This window comes from Perca flavescens, chromosome 4 (genome assembly GCF_004354835.1).
Source record: "Perca flavescens isolate YP-PL-M2 chromosome 4, PFLA_1.0, whole genome shotgun sequence".
Lineage (NCBI taxonomy): Eukaryota > Metazoa > Chordata > Actinopteri > Perciformes > Percidae > Perca > Perca flavescens.
This window is the reverse complement of record NC_041334.1, coordinates 36,039,177-36,062,674: the sequence shown is the minus strand read 5'-3', so window position 1 is coordinate 36,062,674 and position 23,498 is coordinate 36,039,177. Positions and strand designations below refer to the sequence as shown.

Below are 23,498 nucleotides of genomic sequence, written 5' to 3'. Positions count from 1 at the left end.
TTTTGGCGTCTGTTCCAAGAAGCAGGTTCACTCAGTAATCTGGATAATGTTGCTGAGTAAAACCTACCTCAGACCTGGTTTCACATTTGACTCAGTATATGTATCTAGATTACTCAGTAAAGCGGGTTCTTGGAACAGCGCCCTGTATTGTGAGAACAATATCTAGATGTAAAAAAATGATTGATCACATGCACGTTGGCAACAGAAACTTGGCTTCTTAACATTTCTGTGACATTTGCATGTCTAGTTTTGTAAAAGAATGAGGTTGTTTGAAATTTCACCACTCTAGGAGGCTCAGTGAGGAGCTCAAATTGTAGAGGAACCCATGCATTAGTAATGTGGGCATTGCCAGGGCTCCAGACTAACTTTTTTTACTAGGAGCACAGTGGCCCCCAACTGAAAATTTTAGGGGCGCAACGAGAAAATTTAGGGGCACACACCAACATGCTAACCAAATATTCACATTTCTACTAATTTCCACTGTATTACTAACAAATACTTTGATAATAGATGCAGAAATTACAATGTGCTGTTTCAAATTCAGTGTCACTTTTGAAGATGCAACATAGAAGGTAAACTGACAGCCCCATTGCTGTCATGACAGTAAAAAAAAAAAAGCTATATTTTATTTTTGTTTTTGTATATTCTTTTTTAGCCTGTTTTATTTTCATCATGACCATTTTTAATTCTCTTTAATGGTTCATGTAGAGCACTTTGAATTGCCTTGTCACTGAAAGGTGCTGTAGAGGGGCGGGGGGGGGACAAATTTACTGGATGTAAAATTCAGTCGCACACTCTCAAATTTTGGTCGCAAAATGCTACCATTTGGTCGCAGTCTGGAGCTCTGATTGCCTTAGGAAGCAGTAGCCCCTAATTACCACATAAACCCATTTAGATGTTTAGTTTAGTGCTGGATTTCACATGGTGCCACCTTCACAAGACTGGACGTGATCCTGCTGTTCTTATAACTGTGAGTTTGTGATATAGAGTGATGGTGGGCTATTCCCCTACTTTGTTTGGCTCTTGTACTAGCATTACATCCCGCTTACTATTTTGAATTGTCTCATTACTGACTTAGTGACTGCTCCCCTTTTTAATGGTTTTGATACAGAGCAACGATTGTGGTGAGCAGAAGGTGTTCAGAAGAGATGGTTTTGCTAAATTTTTATGGTTTTGCTACATTTTATAAGGAGGCACATGTCAGCTAGGCCGTAACCCCTGAACTAACAACCATAAATCAAATCTCAACTGACACTTATTAGCAGTTAATGAAGGCTATAGCACTTCTGGTTCTGTAGGCCAGGCGTGGTGCTCAATACCGCTATTGTATTTTTATTCTATTATTGTTGGTGCTCAAGAGGGTTGTGGTTTGGTGTTTTTGCCAGTGGTTTCACGCTTTCAGTGACAACAGTTGTGAATGAACACATTCATCTGCCTATTTGAATAGACAATCCTTCATTAATGTTGAGCTGGACGTATTTAAGCTACTACACACTACACTACAGATGTGGTAAGCAGGCTGCGATTTGTGAAGAAAGCAGAGGGAGGGGAGATGTTTTTTGATCATGCACAACAAAAAAACAAAACCTGCAAGAATGAAATCCCCCTTCGAATTACCATAGATAGAGCCACTTGATTGGAAATTGTGTGAAGTAAACCAAAGAATTTCTAATATAGGAAGAAGTTCCACTCCCTCATTACTTCCGGCTTCTGAACTGGTTGCAGTTCCACCAGAGATATATATAGGGGGCGCTCACAGGCCAGTGCAGAATGAATGGGGCTCTATGGAGCTATACCCCTCAAAATCCACTTTTCTCAGGATATCATTTTTTGTCTAGTAATTTCGAATGTGGCATTCGAAAGGGGAGGCAAAGAAAATACACCCTGCTGGGTGTTAGATTTTTTTAAAGTTGTTTTTTTGTTCTAAAAAGCCTTTTAAAATGTCAATGACGTCATACACATATACGGCTGGAGATACTGCTTTACGGCAAGCTCTGAGTCGCTTCGACAACATCGACAACACAGCTGACAGGTTAGGCTCTCCCTGTCAATACACGTGCTAGAAAGAGGTTTGCTAATGTTTTAAAGACCACCCCGAAATATTCACTCTGACATTCTGGCTCTGCTTCGGATGCCGTCAAGCTGGATCTCCGATCGTAATCAGACCTTCACTGACCAATCAGCATTCATTAGCAGAATGCTAGCGTGTTATGGGCAACAACGACTCAACCTATAAGAAATCAAAAGGACATAAGTACTCATTCATTCAACTTTCGACCTATAACCCATGTTGAACTTGCAAAAACTACAATCAAATCTGAGGTTTCTCAACGACAATCAGGCGAAAGAGACACATTTAGCCGTCTAGCTCCATAGAGTCCCGCTCATTTTGCACTGGACCGCGATCACCCTCAGTGGAACTCTGGTGGAACTGCAACCAAATTCGGTACAATGGGGCTGAATAGCTAGTCCGTAGACCGGCTTTGAGTAAACGCAACATTTTTCAACTTTCTACTAAGATATATGTGACTTTTTTTAGAACGAAAATGCGGGGGATTATGAAATCATGCAAGCTCCGCATATTTTGCGCAGAAATCGGCAATTTGTGCGGCGTATTTGAAAAAATGCGCCCCCCACATAAATATGCGGACTTTGGCTGATTATGCATTGAATTGTGCGATTGCATAATCACGTTTTTCTGGAGGGACTGATTAGGTGTTGGGCTTCCACACATTGTCACCACTTGTGATAAAAACATCTAAGGTGCAACTCGTTGTATAAAGCAGCCAATAAGGTTGCTTGCAGGAGTTTGCTTGACTAGACCTCGACCACAGTTTGAGAGTTTGTAGTTTTCCTGCTGTGGTGACAGCGGGGTGAAGAACAGCCTCCGCCTGCCTGGCCGCCCTCTACTGCTCGTCAGTCAGTCAGCAGAGCTGTCGGCTCCCACTGATAAGCCACCTCGCTCAATCCCCCGCTCCCTCCTTCCTCCTCCCCTTCCCTTCACCTTGTGCTCTACAATAGATCCCTCTCTGTCTTTGACTATATGAAATCAGCTCTGCTTCCTCACTCCACTCTTCCTCTCTGCTATCTCTATTCCCTCGCTTATGCCTAACATTCGCCTTCCCATTGTCTCTCCCCCCTCCTCCCTCCATCTGCTGCATGTTTACTTGTCCTCAGTCGACTGCACTGGTGGGACTGTGAGTCCGCCCCCCGCACCCCTTCTGCAGCAGCAGACCTTATTTACACTCCTGCTAAACAAGCCCAAGGGAGAGCATGATCCCAGATGACACGCACTTGTGAGCTCACAGCACATCCTAACAAGCCACAAAGAAAAGAAGAGAATGAAACGTGAGATGAAAAAAAAAAAAAAATCTGTTTCTGTCTCCAGGCTGTGTGTCCATTGGTGCAGAGAAAATCTGAGACTGAAGGCAGTGATTAAAGAGAAGCCGCAATTAACAGGCCAGGGCTGCAGAGGTGTTTTAAGAGTTGTGAGCCCCTATTTTTCCAGCTCAATAAATGAGTTGTTTGGAGTAATTAGCACACCGGCGACTGCCATGCACACCAACAGGAGCCAGTCTGAAGGAAAGGAGAAAATGAATATGGTATATATGGCTGAACCAAACCTTTTACTGTCCATTGCATCTCCATTTCCTTTACATTCCATTCCATTACATGTCATTTAGCGGGCGCTTTTATCCAAAGCGACTTACAATTGCTATATAGGTCAGAGGTAGAGATGCACCGATTACAACTTTCTAGGCCGATTCCGATTTTCTTTGAGTTAGGCCAGCCGATACCGATTTTAGCCGATTCCAATTTAATTTTTTCTAACCACTTTACAGCACACGCAAATATTTATTTTCTATTTTTTTCTTTAATAGAACATTTTGCACAGAACATGGATCACTATAAAATAGAACTATATAAATTGCTCCTGGTGTGGGAAATTCACACACATCTTAAGTGCAATGTTAGAACCATTTCCTTCTTTTCACATCCAATTTCCAGCTAAAAAGAAATGTGATTTTGGTGTCGTCCCTCCACGCCCTACTTTCTCCTTGCAGGTGTTGCATATTGCAAACTTATCTTCTGCACACACGCTGAAGAATTTCCAAACAGCTGACATGTTGCAGGTTAATTCCCGAGGTTCCCTACATGTGTGAGAATAGCGCGGACACGCGCTTCACAGCGCGAGCGGGTATGCGCGACACACGGCGGAAAAGTTGAGAGAAAGGAAAAAGAAACTGTGCTGTCGCGCCCGTGTGTGCGTGCGTCCTTGAGAACTGTAACTTGTATAACTTATGGTGTCAGTTAATTGTACCGTTGACCGCCATGAAATCGGCATATGTCATACCTGCCGATCGCCGGTCACGGCCAAGCACGTGAAAACCGGCCAATTCTGGTCACCGGCCGGTCTATCGGTGCATCTCTAGTCAGAGGTCTCACGCCTCTGGAGCAACTAGGGGTTAAGTGTCTTGCTCAGGGACACATTGGTTGATGTATCGCAGTGGGAATCAAACCCAGGTCTCCCAGTCATATCCACTGCGCCATCACAGCCCCCTTTACTTATTGAATAAAACCACGGTCTGTTTTGGTGCTGGATAGCTCTCTGAGATTCTGTTTTTTTTGGGGTTTCGCAGACATACAGCTCCTTGCAAGACGTCCTGGTGTCATTCGGACGGAGGGTTTTGTGCTACCCACTCTACAGACACTTTTCCATGGTCTCTGCCGCTGTTCGTGACACAACGAAGATTTTGCAGTCAGGTGAGTCACCAAGAAGCACCACACCAGATGTTCAGCAAGTACGCCCTTTTCACACATGCACTGCAACCCTAAAATTATCTAGACATTAACCGGGGGAGCTGAAACGGCGGGACTGGACATTAAACAGACTTAACCCTGCCGGCTTCCTAGTACGAAGTCTGTGTAATGTCCGGTTGAGCCCATACGTGAATAGAGCAGGTCATTGTCCTGAGAATTCCCAGCATGCGAGTGGACGCACCAACAGAGATTCGGGAACTTCCGTTGGTAAGGGCCGGCGTCGAAATCATCTGAAAAAATGCAAAGAATGGCAAGAGACGTGGGTCTTAATGACCAAATTACAAACTGGCTACGTGACCGTGGTGTAATCTGCCTCGTGTCCTGCCTCCTTCGCGCTCTACCTAGGCACCGCCCGTCTAAACCAAATGGAGCATTTCCTGCAAGTGAGAACGCGTCTGACGCAGACAATCTCCCGTTGTGTGCAACATGTGTGAAAGGTCAACCTCAGACAATGTCAGGAGTTCATATGAGAAAAAAAAGGCTGCAATGTTTTTTTGTGACCTACTATCCGAATCAGCGGATTCTTGTTATTGTTTAAGGGATTGGTCCCTTAAGTGTGATTTATGGTTCTGCGGAGGCTCGACGCAGAGCTTTTGCCGTAGCCTACGTAAGTGGCCTGAAGTTTATAATTGTGCGTTGGTGTGTGCATTGACCTCTTAAGCCCGAGACACACCAAGCCGATAATCTGCCGTGGGACAGTCTGGCGAGGTCAGTGACTCGAGTCTGTTCGGTGTGTCCCGTGCTGTCGTCCGTCTGGGGGGCTGTCGGCGTTCATTTTGGCCGACCTGACATGTTCAGTCGGAGGCAGGGCCGTCGGGACTCACCCGGAAATGGCGAGCTGAATGAGCCTGACTACAGTCTCTCAAAATCTGACGAAAATCTTTTAAACTGACCTTTGTTGATCTGAAATGAAGACAGATTCAGCAACTGCACGGCCTATTTCTCGCTTAAAATGTTTTCAGAAACATGTTTCGGTGAACTATTTTAGTACAATATGAGATCGTATTCGGAACTAGCCGCCATGACAGTTTGGCTTTGAATTTCCAGAGAAGACAAACCCTCGTGACGCGTTCGTCCAATCAGCTGCCGGTTTTCATTTTTTGGTCAACAGTACAGATTAGCGCCGCCTGCTGCTATGGAGACGTATTACGTTTCTCAAGTCGGTGTGTCCCGAGTCCCCGAGGTCATTCCGAATGGCTTTTCTGTCGACAGTCGGCCGTCTGGTTGGTGTGTCTCGGCTATTAAGGAGCATAGCAGGGCATGCGTGCGTGGAGCGTGTAATATAGAGCGAATGAGAGAGTGACAGCGATTGGCTTCGGTGCAAGTAACGACTCGAGAGGCATAGTGGGAGAAACAAAGTGTCTCCCCTGTGTTTTCTGACCACGGTGGGAAATCTGTAGCAGGAAAAGGTAACCCTGTCCTTGATTTCACGTTGTTTATGGAGAAGGAGAACCAGGAAATGAGTCGGGGGAAACGCAACGCTACCAAGCCACGGCCGAGCGACGTGTAGTTACATTTTTCGAGAGGTGCACGTCAGGCTGCGGCATAGGGCACGTGTCTCTACGTATGTAGCCACGGCGTTAATTTAACGCAGAAGCATAAATCACGCTTTAACCTGCTTCTCCCTGCAACATTACTGCTCTCATTCAGACAGCCGTACCAGCATTTCCTCTGAAATGTTACTAGGTCTTAAGGTAGGAAATTGGCGGTACAGATTTCCCTGAATATCAATCCCTGCTCCCAGTTACACATGACCCCACGCGGGAAGTGTTCCTAATCATTCAGGGGATAGACTATTAAGTGTGAAAGGGGCTTAAGAGAGTGGCCCCACTCCCACCTCCTCAGGGAGTGAAATGTGGATTAGTTGAGAACGGACTGTTGACTTTGATATCTCAAAGCCCAGAGTAATCTTTAAATCAAAAGCCCCGGCGGACAGATGAAACTGCAGTGTAAACACACTCAGGATGTGTAAGGGCTAAGATTATCCAGCTTGTGATGATTTTAACGCTGGTAAATGACAGCAAATTAAAGGCCTTTTAAGCTCCAGATTAGCATTTCCGCGCCTCATTAAGTAGGTAGATGAGTAGATCAGGAGAGCCAGGGAAACAGCAGTTGGAGTCACTCTTTCTCCTCACCTTCTTTCCGTTGCCTCGGAAACATTATTTCTGCCATAACGAGATTACTCATGTTCACCCCAGGCCTCAAAATCGTACAACCTCATAATCTCACTCTTCTTTTTCCCAAAACAGCCAAATGATGAGAGGCTTTGTTAATTTGTGTCAATGTATTAAGAATTTCTTTTTTATTTTATTGTTTTTCACTCACAATTAATAACCTTTTTATAATTTGCAAGTAATAGGCCTTTTCCGTAATAAACTGTAACACTACAGTAATTCGCCCTGGCGTGTCTGATGGTGTGTTTCCTCCCAGCATTACTTTACACACTTATTAATTTGTCAGGATAAAGCAAATGGAAATGCATGCTCCACATTTGAGGCACTTCATTTAAGTGGCCGTGAAAGCAAACATTCATAGGTATTAGCAAAGCAAACCCATTAACGGCAGCGCACAGGTTACGGCCTCCGAGGAAATGTTATCCGGAGGTAAATATTTGAACAGCCCTTAGGAAGCAGGTGGAGGAGCTCCTTGAGAATACTCCCCACGCTGCCAAAGTGGCCAAAAACTAAAGGGCTACTGGGCAGGTACAGAGGAGCGAAAGGCGCCTGCGGTTAGGAAGTGTGAAGGAGAACCTCTGGGTCACGCCTCTGTCATTGTCACGCTGACAGGACGAGACGGGAAATGTCAGATGTGGCCCTCTGTTACAGATCCATCCACTATGCATCTCTGCCGAAATTCATTCAGGCATATTTTGCGCAGGTCTTGGAATTCTGAGAGGGCAGGGAAAGTTTTGGAATTTAATCAAATTCTTGGTCAAATAAGTTCTCTGACCTAGTTATGGAAAATCAAGGAACCAGAGCGGGGGTGTGAACACTGTAGGTTCAGGGCACTGATGGGATGAGATGCTTGGACTGTGTGTGCATGTGTGACAGAGGAAAGAAGGAAAAGACTGAATGAAATGGAAATTATATTAGAAAGTAGCTGAGGTAGCATTCAATAATGCTACAACATGTGCATTCATTTAAGTTAGATGTACTGAGCTAGACGATTGGACTGCATCGATCTGGATTGGGCATGTTGGGCATCTCACCTAGAATATCAGTGTTGAACTGAGAGCAACCTTTACTCTGATTTCCTACAAACTCATGAATCGTCCCTGTGAAAAAGAAGTCAAATCTTGGAAGCCGGTGTGTTTTTTGCCTTACGTGCTCCAAGTCCTGAATTTGAGGGCAGAGTTTCCTGCATGCCATCCCATGCTTAAATGAGAAACAAATGTTTGTTGCTGGAAGTGGATTGGGATGTCAGTCGGCAGTGGTCATGGTACGTTAGACCTGACACGGGATGAAGATGGGTCTCTCATGCCTTTTTTAAAGCACCTCATAATCATCAAAGCACCTCATAATAAAGTTTTTCTTTTCACCTTAACACTAAAGTTGCTTTAGATATTTATCAGTTACTTTTTGAAATCCACATGAACCACTCTTCACGTCGGCATAATATGGAACCACCACACAGCACTTGTCACAGCAGAAAATGCGTCACTTGTTAAGCTGGTTCACCTGTTACTCCTGTCGTTTCCTTACAATCAATGTAAAATTTAAAAGGCTATTCTTAATATGATGCAGATTCCAAGCTGGATGGACATTAATGTTGATGCATTAAATAAATCTGTGTTTTCCCCACACAGACTATATTGTGGCGGAAAAATCAACACCAGCCGCCTGCCACACATTGCGTTTCGTTATACTTTATTTATTTATTTATTTTTAATGCTATTTAAAGCACGCAGCGTATTCGTTCAGCTGCATTTCCTTTCCCTGCTCTCCTCCTCCTCCTCTCTGTCACTCACGCGTCTCTCTCTCACACACACTCACTCACTCACACACACACACACACACACACACACACACACACACACAGCCCATTGATCATCCCCCCCGTACACACAGCGTCTGTCTCCAAGAAAACACTGTCTATGGAGAAGACGGCTGGCGAAATTCACAAGTTCAAGAAAGGTTGGTATCTCGTGAACACCTTTACACAATAACACATTAAAAAGTGCTATAAAAATATTTTATATTCTGAATACAATGTTGTCAGCATGTTAATGTTGGAGTCCTGACCCGACTCTTAGCAAACAAGCGATTGCGCCTTCTTTAGAAAGTTAACTAGTCGCAAGTTTGCAGTAAAATGCAGTTGTGTTGACGAGGTCAAAACACTATATGTAGCAGCTGTGACTCAAATAAACTTATTATAAATATAAATAAATAGTCTTTTTTTTTTTTACTCTTACACTGAAAAAGGCACATGTTGAGGATGAGGACCAGCCTGAACCGGAGGTATTAGTCTGAAACGGAGCTGAACAGTCCGACCAGTGTAATTAATTATGTTATTAATTTGTTTACAATATTTTCAGGCTTCAAGCAGTGCTGCTCAAGCAGAAAGACAGGGTCACTGGGAGAGAAAGAGAGAGATTCGTTAGGCATTGAAGAAAGAGTAGGAGAGGAGGACAGCATCCAACAGCAAGATGTGGATCTCATAATTATGAGAAATGGTCTCATTTTACGAGATAACAGGTGTTCCATTGTTTCTGGGACCCATCAGATTCATGCCACACAGCTGGACTGTAAGCTGCTACTTCAGAATGAAAATGTATCCTGTTATATTACAATAATAATGGCCTTTCCAGGTCGGACTACATCGATGACACATGCATGGTCGGTAGCTCGCCCACGGGACGAGCAACGGACAAACAACCCCCCCGCGCCACAAATTGCTTTCTAATCTGTGGGAAACACTGTAAATATAGCATGAAATAGGGGTAAAACAAGTTAAAGTTGTCATTTTCACTCTGATACTTATGCAGTTTTTGGAATCTCTGCATTGTAGCCCAGAAGACTCAGCAGGCATTTTTTTTTGAACACTTTCCACCCACCACTACATCTACATACAAGCCTGCTCATTCGGCAGCCATGTAGGAATTACCGTTGTACGGGTGGATTGCACATTCTTCCCCACTCATTGTAAGACCTGCTCTACGTAACGCACCTTGCTCACTTCTTTTGGTCATTTCACCTAAAATATCAGTGTTGAACTGAGAGCAACCTTTCCTCGGATTTCCTACAAACTCATGAATCGTCCCTGTGATAAAGAAGCCGGTGTGTTTTTTGCTTTAGGTGATCCAAGTCCTGAATTTGAGGGCAGAGTTTCCTGCATGCGATCCCATGCTTAAATGAGAAACAAATGTTTGTTTAAGGTTTGCCTCACTGCAAATGCGCTGTTTATTTGGATTGCGCTGGAATGTCTCTGGACAATGCCAAGCGGCTCTGCGGAGGTGGAGAGGAGCATTTTCACTTGCCCTCAGTGGATTGTCGGCCACATCATAAGTCTATTTATACGCCCGATTTGGAGGGAGAAGTGCTGTGTGAAGTTTGACTTGTTGTATGCTTCAGGGAAAAGTCATTTGTCAGAATAACAAATGGAGATTCTGTGTGGTGCATTTGTGGCGTTGAAAGCTGCAGCATGCTAGCTGAACTGAATATGTAATAAACATATATAATGAATATATATGTTCTTGGAACATATTTACAGAGTCCAAGTGCAGGTGGTGACCATAAACCATGCATTGTAACAAAAAGCTTCCCCCATTTGATAGATAAGGGTGGTTTTTCCGCTCACAGGCGCTAGAGGGAAGTGAGACGACCACCTTTCAATCAAAAAAAAAAGTAATATAACCATTCCAATGACTCTGAAGCACTTAAGGTAAATTAAGCTAAAAAAAACTACATAGTTCCCCTTTAAATCATGATAAGCTTCTGTAATTAAGTGCACACATGCTGAAAGATACCACAAGGAATCCTGTACACACAAAAATCCACATGGAATAAAATAAAGATATTACTTGAGTTTTGTCAAAACCATTTGGTACCTTTTTTTATAATAATAATTTATATTTCCTGTTCTTATCCATGGCCATGACATTGTTTGTTTCTGATAGGACAGCATAGCAAACCTCTTAGAGTTACCTCTGGTTCTGCACATGGTGGTGTGGATGGATGGATGGATGGATGGATGGATGGATGGATGGGTGACTGACTGAGCAGTGGCATCTCTTTGCAGTCCCTACAATGACTCTGAAGCACTCAAAAGCATATGAATAGCTGGAAGAAAACATGATTTATGTGGTTTTAATTTATTTTAATTTATTTCCCTTTATTTGATAGTGACAGTGGATAGACAGGAAAGGTGGGAAAGAGATTGGGGATGACACGCAGTAAAGGGCCGCAGGTCGGACTCGAACCGGGGCCGCCACAAAGAACTCTTTGCCCATTGCCAACTGAGTTGCTACAAAGCTAATTAAGACTACCAGCTCCACACAACTCTCTCTGGATTTCTCAGTATGACTATGTTAACAAGACTGTGTCTTTCGGTGACTTTCCCTCGCAGAAACTCGAGTGAAGATAATTAGGGCTGCCACCTCTCAGTCGATTAGTTGACTAATCGGTCGTTTTGGTCTTAGTCGACTAAGATTTCTTTAGTCGATTAGTCATTTTTTATGCTTAATTATTTATTTCAGGAAACTTCTGATCACATTTATGGTAAACACAAGATTTAAAGTACTGCTTTTGCAGGATTAATTGTGGAGAAACTCAGTTTTACAGATGGTTAATTAACTACATTTATATTGTGCTTTTCTAGTCTTAACCACCTCTCAAAGCGCACAGCTCTGTCAATTAAATCAACTAATCGATTAGTCGAAAAAAATCCTATAAATGTTAGTCGACTAAGAATTTCTTTAGTCGAGGACAGCCCTAAAGATAATGACCTCTTCTGAAGAGTCCATCATGTTATATGAATCCTCCGTGTCCTCCTTCGCTACTAGCAACTGTGTGTAGGAGGGTTGGGGGTGGTGCGTGATCACGGAAGGCTTGCATCATGTGGACGTGCCGACAGAATGGTTGTCATTACTTTGGATTCCTCATGGGGGAGACAGAAACTTACGCACTATAGCTTTAAGCAGAAGACATTGACATTAAGAGTGGGGAAACAAGGTCATTTTTCAAACCGTTTTGTTTGAGCGTAAACCCAGTAGTATCACAATTGTTTGGCTTCAAATAGCAGGCATTGTCGCAGTAGCTGTGTCCATACTTCATGCTACGTACCAATTCTAAGCAGGTTTTGAGAAGTGGCAAAATGGAATGCACTCAAATAGTTCAAACGCTTAAGCTGTGAGTCAGAGTGGGTGGCAAATTCATACTACATAATTGTCACGATGAGATTGTAACTATGTCATACGCTGTTGTTTGCTAGACTCCCTCGGGGCTAGAAAGCTTTGACGTTAAATTTGAAGTTGATACTCTTCATGTAAGACCAAACAGGATTTAAAGAAAATTATTTTTTTGAGCGCTAGACGAAAATAGAGAGCTTTTTTAAAGCTTCAAGTTTTATACTTAAGTGATCAACATATATTGGACTTAATAAAGGTAAAAGTACTTTATTGTCACATACACATACATGTAGCGAAATTCATTCTCTGCATTTAACCCATCCCTCAAGGGAGCAGTGCCATGCACAGTTGGGAAAACACTCAAGTTCATTACCTTGCTGCATTGAATTATTGATTTCTGTAAACGCAAAATTTAAATCGGGCCTTCAGGTTTGTCGCAAGAAAAAAATAGGCAGACTTAAATGGCTGTCGAGTGGAAAATCATCAAAAAACATTCAGTTCTGTTTTTCACAGATCAAGGCAAACACATTTTCGACAGAAAGTCTGAGCAGAGCCACCATTAAATTGACAGCTTGAATGCCAAAAATAGAGATGTCTTCACTGGCTCTTTTGTCTCAGACTAACCACTTCTTAACCAGGAACTCTTCTTAAAAACCGTATGGATCAAATTACTCTGCAGCTCGCTGGGATTTTCCTCTGATCCTGTACCTTGGCTTTTATGTATGGAACAATGACTGCAAGCCTTTAGATGCATGCTGTGTCTGCCAGCAGCTGGAGTGCATTGTCACCCTTAATACTGTGCGCGAATAACACTGTTTTTCCATTTGCCTGCCGCGGTGTGTTCCTGTGCCCAGGGAAAGCCTGTGTCCTCCAATGCCTGCTGGATATTCACAAAGTGTTCCGAGAGAACGACCCGGCCTACATACTGAATGATCTGTACATCACAGACTACTGCATCTGGATCCAGAGGGTCAAGTAAGTACGCCAACACACACAAAGCCATGCGCACACACCTCTTTCATCTTCAGAGAATTACCTTCAGAGCCAAGGGGAAGTGCCACTCAGCCGCCATGATGAGTCAGTGCTTCAGAGGAGAGGATTAGACGAGTCATTTGTCACAGCAGGGCCAATTGAATGACCAAGCCAGAGCAAGAGATGCAATCTCCCTTGTCTCCCTTATCATGCGTCAACAGTACCATCAGCACCGTGAGTCTTAAAAGAGTCGGCCGCACTCGGCAGATTCACCCTGTGTGAAACGTTTAAGAGTGCACACACGTGTGTGTGTGCTGGGGCTTCTCATATGTTCCGTAGGTGTAACCTTCCACTAGCGTCGCGAGCCAAACACGCAAAAGCTGCACTTTTGCTCCGAATGATATAGGTTTGATGGCTCTCCCCTCCTCCGAGTACATATTTTACAATTACTTACACATTTCAAAATGTGAGCCTGCGAGCACATTACTCAGTAATGAGCTCTGTTTTACTCTTGGCCAGGGTTCAGCCAAGTGGTGTGCTCGTCTGGAAAAAGCCCAGTTGAAAAATGTGTGCCTGATGTTGTAGGCTCGGCGCCCAGATGCAGACACGATAAAAGGTCTGCAGGGATTTAGTGCCCCATCCCCTCCTCCTCACGTTCTCATTTTTTTTTTTTTTTTTTTTACATTATTCCAACAGAAATCTTGAATTCTGCTCCTAAAAATGCTAGGCACGCTTGCTCGAGAAGATACGTACACTCGTACTTTTAAAGGCTCTCTATCGTACTGTGCAAGCACACGGAGCTTCTGAAACGCCGCCAACTCCCTGAAAAACGTAATCAGTCTCTTCTTAGCTGAGAGACACTGGAGCGCTGCCTCTCCTCCCTGCTCCTCCTCTCTGTTCCTCCGCTGTCCATTGGAACTAAATGTCAGCTTGACCTAACCTGTTTACTCCTACTACGCCCTGCATCTATCAGTAAATGGATTAGCCAGTGCTCTCGCAACAGCGACCTGTGAATTCAATTGTTTCCTTTTTTTTTTCTTTCTCTCTCATATACACTGTGTGAAAACGACATTTGAATGAGTAAAACCACTTCTGTCTACAACCACTTGAAAGGGCAACCAATTTTTCAGTTTCAGTGCCGGTCTTATTGCTCACACTCAGTAAACAACTGTCCCATGCACTCTTCACTTGTGGTTTCTGAAACTCTGTTCCCATGTTTGGTGTATGGTATTAAAAAGGAGCCTGCTGTCAAAATGCTGTTCTCTTGAGTTTTGGAATGATGGCGGTTTCAACAGACCAACCGCCGCTATCATACACGCGGTTTATTGTGGCAGCCTTTTTGTGTTCATGACGGATCATGTATGCAACGCATTCTTCAGTTGAAGATATTCCCCCGCGCAGGATTTGTCATCTTCCGCTAAGTGAGTCGCCTCTGGGAGCCGAGCGGTAAGATGAGATGTAATCTATACCCCCCCGGTGCAATCCCAATATCTTGTCACTCCGCGCAGCCAACGAGGCGGATGCGATCAGCCGCGCATGATGGACATGGCGATTAATGGATGTTTGTTGGCTGGGGGCTTGATTTATTTTATCTCCTCGTTGTCCCAGATGCATTTCTACTCCTAAAGTTCCTCTGACTGCCGAGACATCGGTCTCAAATATACAACCTCGTAAAGCCTTCACCGTGATTTAGGCCTCAGGGCAGGCGCTCCCTTTAGGGGGCATTCAGACCAAAGTAAGCGATCCGGCGACGCGCCGCAGGGTAGTGTGGCAGTTTCACCAAATGGCCCATTTGTGTGACGTCCTGTTGTGTTCTTTAACCCTCCAATGTAGCCTAAGTAGACTTGATATTTCACAATTATTGTTTTCTGTCAGATTGTTTATTCATCTCAACATTTGTGATCACACTTGAAGACAGCTTCATTTCACAGAGAAAGGGAGAAAGTGTGTTTCCTTTTTTAACCCTCAATCTTTTTTTTTATTTTTTTATTTCTTGTGGCAGCGATAGAGGCAGCGGTGTTACCGTTTACTGTACAGGACCCTCGCACCGCCTCAAAACGGGCTGCCAAGTCCGATCGCTGGTTTAATCATGGGCAGAGTGACAACGGGTTTGCGTTTCCACAAAAGTTGAAACGTCTGTCTCAACTTTTGGCCACAGGCCGCTGCAGGTTTTTTCGCCGTCCCCACCGCCGCACTGTAAACGCACTCCCTCCATCCGTCCTGCTACACCCTGCCATGCTCTGCTGTGCCCTGCTATGTCCTGTAACGCCCTGCATTGCCCTGCTATGCCATGAACTACTACAACTACTATTTCTGGTCATTGTTCCATTATCTTTATTGTGACTATTATCGCCACTGTTCATCACACCCCCAACCGGCACCGTCAGACACCGCCTACCAAGAGCCTGGGTCTGTCCCAAGTTTCTCCCTAAAAAAAGTTTTTCCTCCCACTGAATGCTTGCTCTTGGGGGAATTACTGAAATTGATGGGTCTTTATAGAGTGTGGTCTAGACCTAATCTATCTGTAAAGTGTCCTGAGATAACTCTTGTTATGATTTGATACTATAAATAAAATTGAATTGAATTGAAAGACTTTTGGCAGCCCGTGTGTGGGTGTGTGTGTGTGGGTGTGTGTGTGAGAACCTCGCCGTACTCAGGGCAGAACCCTGCGCATTGAAATCAAGAGTGCAACCTCAAAGCAAATCCAATTACTCTTCAAATTTTCTTAGTGATTTTTAACTTTTTTTGTTCCGCCACAGTGGTCACCATTCCAGAATTTAACAAGCATTTCCTTCGTGGAAACTGTTTAAATTTTACCCTCACACACCCATCCAATCCCAGTTATTGTTAACGGAGAGTATTCTTCCAAATGGAGCAGCAGTCTCCAGTCCATTAGTTTCAGGGTATCCTTTTGGAGGTCCTTAGATGCCAAAGCCCCTGCAGAGCTGCTGGACTGCAAAGAAAAAGCAAGTCGCCTCCCTTTCTCTCTCTTTGTTGTCTTTCCCTTTATCAGAAAGCTTGGAGAGAGGCCAAGGTAGATTCACAGCAGCCAGCACAGACACCACTTGTGAGCCTGGTGTTGTGATACAGTACCTCGGTTAAATCAAAAGGGCTACAACTTTCTCTTTTTAGCACCACTTTACTTAAAACCATCCACCCACCCTTATCAATTGGCTCAATTAGATTCTAGCAGAACAAAATCCTGGCAGCATACAAGTGATGTGCGCCAGGGTTTGTCTGAGGGAAGTGAGGTGAGATTCATGTTTCCATATGAAGTTATCTGTGTTATTTCTCCCGTGTTTTAGCCCTATCTCCCGGACCCCTCTAGGTTTGTTATTTCTCCCGAGAAACTCCCGTAATTTGCATGGCCAAAACTCCTTTATAAATAATCGGACCAATATGTTTGTCTAATGTTGACCAGTTGCCAGATCTTGTATGAAACGCATCCTATTCACACAATCCACACACCATATACAATTTTCAACACGTTTGTCACCTCAACCTGGCAACCTATAACCCAGTTGCACAGTTGATCTCTGCGCAAGCTTCACGGAAATAATTTCAGACCCGAAAGCGAGCCGATAAACATGGCAGGTGAAGGCAGTGTTCCCGCAAAGAAATCAAAATATAGCTGTAAATTTCAATAGTGTTGGGCGCAACAATTTACATGCATCTTACCCTAGTCATATCGACAACCTCCACGCTTTTTGTAAGGTGTGTCCCATTGATTTTAATGCACGGCGGGAAAAATGACATTACCCTTCACATTAAAAATAAATAATACACTTAACACTTACAGTACACTGTACGTAAACTGTAAACACCCCCACGCCACAATGCTTCCGCACAAATCAAAATCTCCTGGATTTTGAAAACCAAATGTTGGCAGGTATGCTGTGGAAAGGAAAAAAAACTGGTAGTATGTATGTGGGTTTTTTTTTTTTTTTTTGTGGCGTGAATCTGTGACTTGTCTATAAGATGTGGGTCACCCATTGCTCCAGAGACTGGAAAAATGACAAGAAATGGTTCGAGGATCAACAGAGCCTCGCACCATAACAGCTGAACGGACCGACTCAAACAGTTGTGACTGGAAGGTGTGAAGTGAGCAGTCCCCCAAAAAACAATGAGTGTTGTTTTCACTGAAGAAAGGGAGTACAATGAAGTAAAGAATGTGTGCAGCACTGCATGAAAACAACAAAGGAAACTGCCCAAAATAAAGTTGTTGACATTCTTTTTTCCTGAAACTATCCTATTATTTCTGGAGGATGAGGCAGCCCTTAGGATGTCTACATACTCTCCTCCTCCTCCTCCTCCCTCGTCTAATTCATCCTCAGTATTGTGTGCATGACAATGGCCACTGGGGAGAGTCGACAGCTCTGACAGCAGTTTTCCCGCAGGGAATTGCGTCTAGAGCTCCCAACAACTGGGAATGTCTCAGGGCAACAGGGTCAGCATGTCCGCTAAAGCCTGCAGTCAAATGCCTTGAAAATGCACGTGTGCCTAGTGGCGTGATGTTAACACCCCTCCCCCTGTTGAGCACGGCTGGTCAATTCGCCTCAGTGAATTTACAGCCCAAGGCACTTATTTCCCGATTCTCCTATCGGCTACTTAGCGTAATAGGTGTTTTCATTTTACTTGTGCTCAGGGGCTTTTCTCGGACAATTGAAATTAGGTGTTGCAAGCTACTTCTGTGTTGTGATTTTAGCCGCGTGGAAGACAGTGTGGAATTGTGTGTGTGTGTGTGTGTGTGTGTGTGTGTGTGTGTGTGTGTGTGTGTGTGTGTGTGTGTGTGTGTGTGTGTGTGTGTGTGTGTGTGTGTGTGTGTTAGGGCTGCACGATATTAGGAAAATATGTAATTGAGATTATTTTGACTGATATTGCGATAGGATTCACAATATTGGAGGGAATGATCATTTTTGTATCATTATTCTTATTTTCATTGGAGGACAATAAGAAGTGTGATATTTATTTTTTATTATTTTTTTTTTTTTCGAGGATTTGTACCAAACAAAGATTTTTTTTCTGTAGTCTGTAGGATACGATTTGTAGGCCGGATTGTCTCTGCAGCACCACACTATTTTAGAATGGTTAGACACATATTTCGCCTTTTTAACAAATGTTGCTCCCCCCTGCGATTTGGATATTGCACTAGTCCATATTGCGATTTCGATAAAATTGCAATTAATTGGGCAGCCCTAGTGTGTGCCCACCCAACCGCCCAGCTGATGTGACAAGCAGATGTTTGCTAGGAACCACCAGGCAGCATCACACAACTGTGAAACACCCATCCTGAAAGCTTTGAAACAGATAATGGAGCTGCTCTATCAGATGTTAGCCCCAGCACTGAAGGAGGCCCCCACTGGGGAGAACAAAGATGCAAATGTCTCCAGGGTAACGGGGATAAGTAGTACAGATTTCCTCCCAGCATGATACCACTCCAGCTTTTTTGTCTTGAGTACATAGACAGTTTTTAAACACACAGTTGCACACTGTGTTTGCATAATTTCCTCTATCCATGTTTGGAGTGCCCACTCTCGTTATTAAAATCGATTTATAGTGAAGGGATTTCTTTCTGTCTGAACATATGCTGATTAAACAGCTGCTCCTAACATCATCATTCCTGTCACTTTTAGAGATTTAATAGAGTTTGATATAAAGCGGACACACTGAACACCTGTCAATACAATTTTAGGACTTTAGTCTCTGTGGGATTACATAAATCAAAAGGTAAGAGGGAAACAGAAATGAGCTTAACATTGTTTGCAGTAAAGGTTCGGCAATCTCAACGGTAGAGTGTAAGGGGAAGTTTTTGCTTGCCAAGCTGCAATGTTAAAAAGCCAACACTGTGAGCCCTTCTTTCCACCAACTGAGGAACGTCTGCGGATCGGCTCCGTGCTCCGCTGACCCACCAGGTCCAAATTTGTTGCGCAACGGCTGCGGCCATGGCTGACAGCTGAAGTCACGAGGACCCACGAGATCTCGCGAATTCACGTATGATCGCGCGATATGACAGGATGTGGGTTCTATAAACCGAACCACAAAACCCACAACAGTTTGTTTCCATCCATTATGACATTTTTAGGGCTGTGCTCAATTAAAGAAATTCTTAGTCGACTAACACTCATTCAATTGTATCGACTAATCGATTAGTTGATTTAATCGACAGATCTGTAAATCTGAGTTTCTCCGCAAAGAGTCATGCAAAAGCACCACTTTAATTCTTGTGTTTACCAGAGATGTGCTCGTACGTTTCTTGGAAATAAGTCATTCCGCATGAAAAAAGGCATAAAACATGACTAAGACCAAAATGACCGATTAGTCGACTAATCGACTAAGAGGAGCAGCCCTAGACATTTTCAAGGTGTAGTGCAGGGAAATGCGATCCGCAGCGTTATTTTATTTTGAAAATGAACCGGATGTTTAATTTTGTTTCTGTGCTCGAACTCAAAACATTGGCGTCCTGAATAAATACATTTGTGTTTCTCATTTCGGGAATCAAAGTGGCATCCAATGCCTCAGACCCTTCCAGCATTCAGTCACAGTGACGGATCACATCTCCCAGCGTCTGCTTCTATCCCCCTAAGCTCGTGAATGATGCATTTTTGCGAGTTCTCGCTGAGGTAATCTGGTGCTCATGTTCTGCAGATTTATACATCTGAAGACGAGCTTTATCTGAGATGTTTTCAAGAGCACAGACACGCTGAATGAGTTGCTCTTTCAATGAACACGAGCCCGATGAAAGAAACGTCAGATTGGAATTTAGCTCGGCTCCTCCGCACGCACGCACACGCACACACACACCACCCCTCCTTAGTTTAATGAAGGCAAGCCACAACAGTGGTGTAGTAATGACTGGATTGTGTACAACATTATCCCTCCCCCCTCCTGGCCAGAGCCTTTTGTGTTCACCGCAGGCCGAGCTTCTCCAACCGCAGAGCGGGGAGGGGAGAGAAAACAAGCGCGCCTCCCCAATGCTAACTCAATAATGACTTCCCACGGGGGGGAAAGGGAAACACAGGGCAGCCTTTGAATTGGCTGTGCCGCAGGAGGCTCTTCTGCCCCAGCCTCGCTACAGGAAGCTCTCACGTGGCCGTTCTAGAGCCCGGAACCTAGACCGGCTCCTTACAAGCCTGCACATACTCCTCATCATTAGTCAGGGTTTCATTATTCTCTTGATATCCTGTAGTCCCGGTGGGAAATGGCCATTTGTCATTGTTTAAAAAGTTGCGCAGGACTTGGGGATCTTAGCTCAACTTGTGCCTGTCGTTAGTGGCTTTCACACATGGAGACCACAGAATCGCTGGATTCAGTCCCCCCAAAGAATGCAGCGGTTTTTGTTGTTTACATCTGTAGACAGCTTATGTCTTGACATGATTGCGTATGGAGATTAAGCATCACTCATGTGTGAGACAAGGCGTCTCCAGTACTCCTCTTGAACTTCTAAAGGCCAAGATTGATTTGGAAAGTCTACATGCGTGGTGCATTAAAAATTGGAAAATCCTCCCACACAGATGTTCAGCGATGGGGATGGCAATGGCGGTCAGTCGGTCCACCGCATAGACTTACATTAGAAGGCTAAAATATCTCAACAGCTACTGGATGGATCGCCTTGAAATTCAGCACAGCCGTTCATGTTCCCCTCAGGATGACTTGTAATAACTTTACTTTTAACTAGCGCCATCATCAGGTCAAAATTTCAAATTTGTTTTCGTTTATGATCAAATCCCTGGAAAACTAATGCCATTCCAAATAGCCCTGAGCTGCGCTTTGTGTTTAGTGGTAATTATGCAGTTATTTGCACGCTAACACGCTAAAGGATGATATAGTGAATATGGTAAACTATACCATGCTTGCTGACTGCAGCGTTCAGCCCTAAGCGCTGCTGTGACTAAGCAGACGTTTAGACCCAGTTAAGTCCCATGCTAAAACGATGCCTTGTTGGGGGGGGGGCGTGTTGCTTCAATACAATCCAACAAGTCCAGTTTGAGGGCGGTGAATATGAAGACTTCAAGATGCTACAACAGCAGTGTTTTATAATACTATTAGAAATAGGGCTGTCCTCGACTAAAGAAATTCTTAGTCGACTAACAATTATACAATTTTGTCGACTAATCGATTAGTTGATTTAATTGACAGAGCTGTGCGCTTTGAGAGGTGGTTAAGACTAGAAAAGCACAATATAAATGTAGTTAATTAACCATCTGTAAAACTGAGTTTCTCCACAATTAATCCTGCAAAACTTTAAATCTTGTGTTTACCATAAATGTGCTCATAAGTTTCTTGGAAATGAGTAATTAAGCATGAATAAGCATAAAAAATGACTAATCGACTAAAGAAATCTTAGTTGACTAAGACCAAAACGACCGATTGAGGTGGCAGCCCTACTTAGAAAGGATTTTTACAACTCTTTAAAGTTAACTCGGCAGCATCTTTCATCTTAATGATTGCTTGAGGTTTCTGCCTGTTAAAAGGAAGTTTTTTTTTTTGTTTTGTTTTTTTGCTGCTGTCACACCAAATACTTGCCCTTGGTGGGGGGGAATGGTTGGGTGTCTGTAAATTATAGTGTGGCCTAGACATACTCTTATAAATAAAATTGAAATTCCCTACCCTGTCTGTGGCACTCAGCCTTGTACTAAAGTAGTAAATCTTAAAAGAAATAGGTCATATAGTGTTAAAAAAAAAGGCCAACTAATGTCCTTCAACAACTGGGAACTGTGGTAATGAAAGAACATGTCGCAACAGTGTGGCTCACTTCTGTCTTTGTAATAGGAGCTCTATGGCACAGAGGATTATGCTATATCAGCCTTTGGCTACATAAACAGTCCTTGTCAGTCGGATCAATAGATGGCATTAAAGGATAAATATAGTAATGTTCTATTTTGCCCTATTCATCCTTTTAATGCAGGAAGCAATCAAATTCCTCTTCACAATGTACACCTCTTTCTTCCTGTTGTGTCTTGTGGGTTTTATTTGATAGGATTTACAGATTTTATAGCTTGAGAATGTTGTGTATTTCAGTCACACTCCCAGCTCCATGACTGAAATCACAGAGGTTTTTTTTTTTTTTTTTTTGTTACATTCTGAGCTGGAAAGTTGCCCAAGCATCTTAGCAGGAAAATCAACCTTTGGCTGCTGTTTTCAAATTCTGCCACCTTGTGACAAAGAAAACTGCCAAAACATTTTTTGGGATTAAGGTGCATGTGAGAAAGGGCATCTTCCTCCTTTCCCACATCACCCGGTTGATTCCTTTCTCAGCGCACGGAGGAGAATGTGCACTATAAGATCTGTTTACATAGTCCCTCCTGAGGTCTTAAATGAATACACAGCCACTACACGCTGCTTCTATAAACACTTTACTCACCAGAATAGGGAGCTCATTAGGACCGCACGGTAATGAGGGAGCCACCCTGGCGCTCAGCAGTGGGTTAATTGGGCCAGAGAGGGCACCAGGAGCCGAGTGTGACAATGTGAATGGCACACACACACACACACACACACACACACACACACTTTTTCCCAACCTGAATGGACAAAGTCTGAATTGCAGTGAACCGCGGAGGTCAGCTTGTAATCACCATGGCAATAGGGGCAGCACACACACCCCTAAGCTCACTGGGGGACCAATAGCAACCACTTAAGTCTTTGACAGCATGGCAGGCACTCCCTGTGTGAATAATGTGCAGACGGGGGCCTCCCAACAATCTGATGGCTTTGCACAAATGGGCCCTTGTAGGAGGATATTAATCAGCAATAAAACACCTTCTCTCTCTTCAAGGAGTCTGTTGGGTCTTCTGTGGTGACATAACTGTAAAGCTGGGAGACAGGGACATTGTTTAATGTACTGCTTTTACGAGGGCATTCTCTTAATCTTAATCTTTGGAGACATTCAGCTCTAGGGCTGCAGCTTGGAGCCGTTCTCTGTCCAGACTTTTACTGACTGTTCTGCAGTCCGACTTTGTGCACAACTGCAATCTGCTGGGCCATTCGGGGGTTGCCCCTCTTCCATTCTGCAGGATTTATTCCTTAGATGTGCTTGTGTTCATTCTATTAGTTCCCTCTGCAGCCTGATTGTTGGGTAAACAACTTCACATTCAAATCACTCTCTCTCTCTCATCAGATTCTCAGGAGTTGTTGGCCTGCTCTTGAAAACATGAAAATAAAGAGCACAAATGCATCTCTAACTGTTGGCTTTGGCTCTCAGAATGCAGGGGTGAAAGTGTGTGTGTGTGTGTGTGTGTGTTTGCATGTGCGGACAGAGGAGGAGGAGAAGGAGGGGGGGCCTGCCGCTCTCTGTAATCCCTCTCAATCCCTTATCACCCCTGGCAGGGAGAGCAGCGGTGGGGGAGGAGAAAAGCCCATG

General features: G+C 43.9%; 1 protein-coding gene across 1 annotated transcript in view; it reads left to right on the top strand.

Moving 5' to 3' along the window:
- Window positions 1-23,498, top strand: part of shq1 (SHQ1, H/ACA ribonucleoprotein assembly factor) — a 47,797-nt gene that overhangs the window by 22,854 nt on the left and 1,445 nt on the right. The window contains exons 10-11 of the mRNA XM_028576768.1: window positions 4,641-4,764; window positions 13,021-13,141. Of these exons, the coding sequence (XP_028432569.1) occupies window positions 4,641-4,764; window positions 13,021-13,141 (245 nt within the window). The remainder of the gene's footprint in view (window positions 1-4,640; window positions 4,765-13,020; window positions 13,142-23,498) is intronic.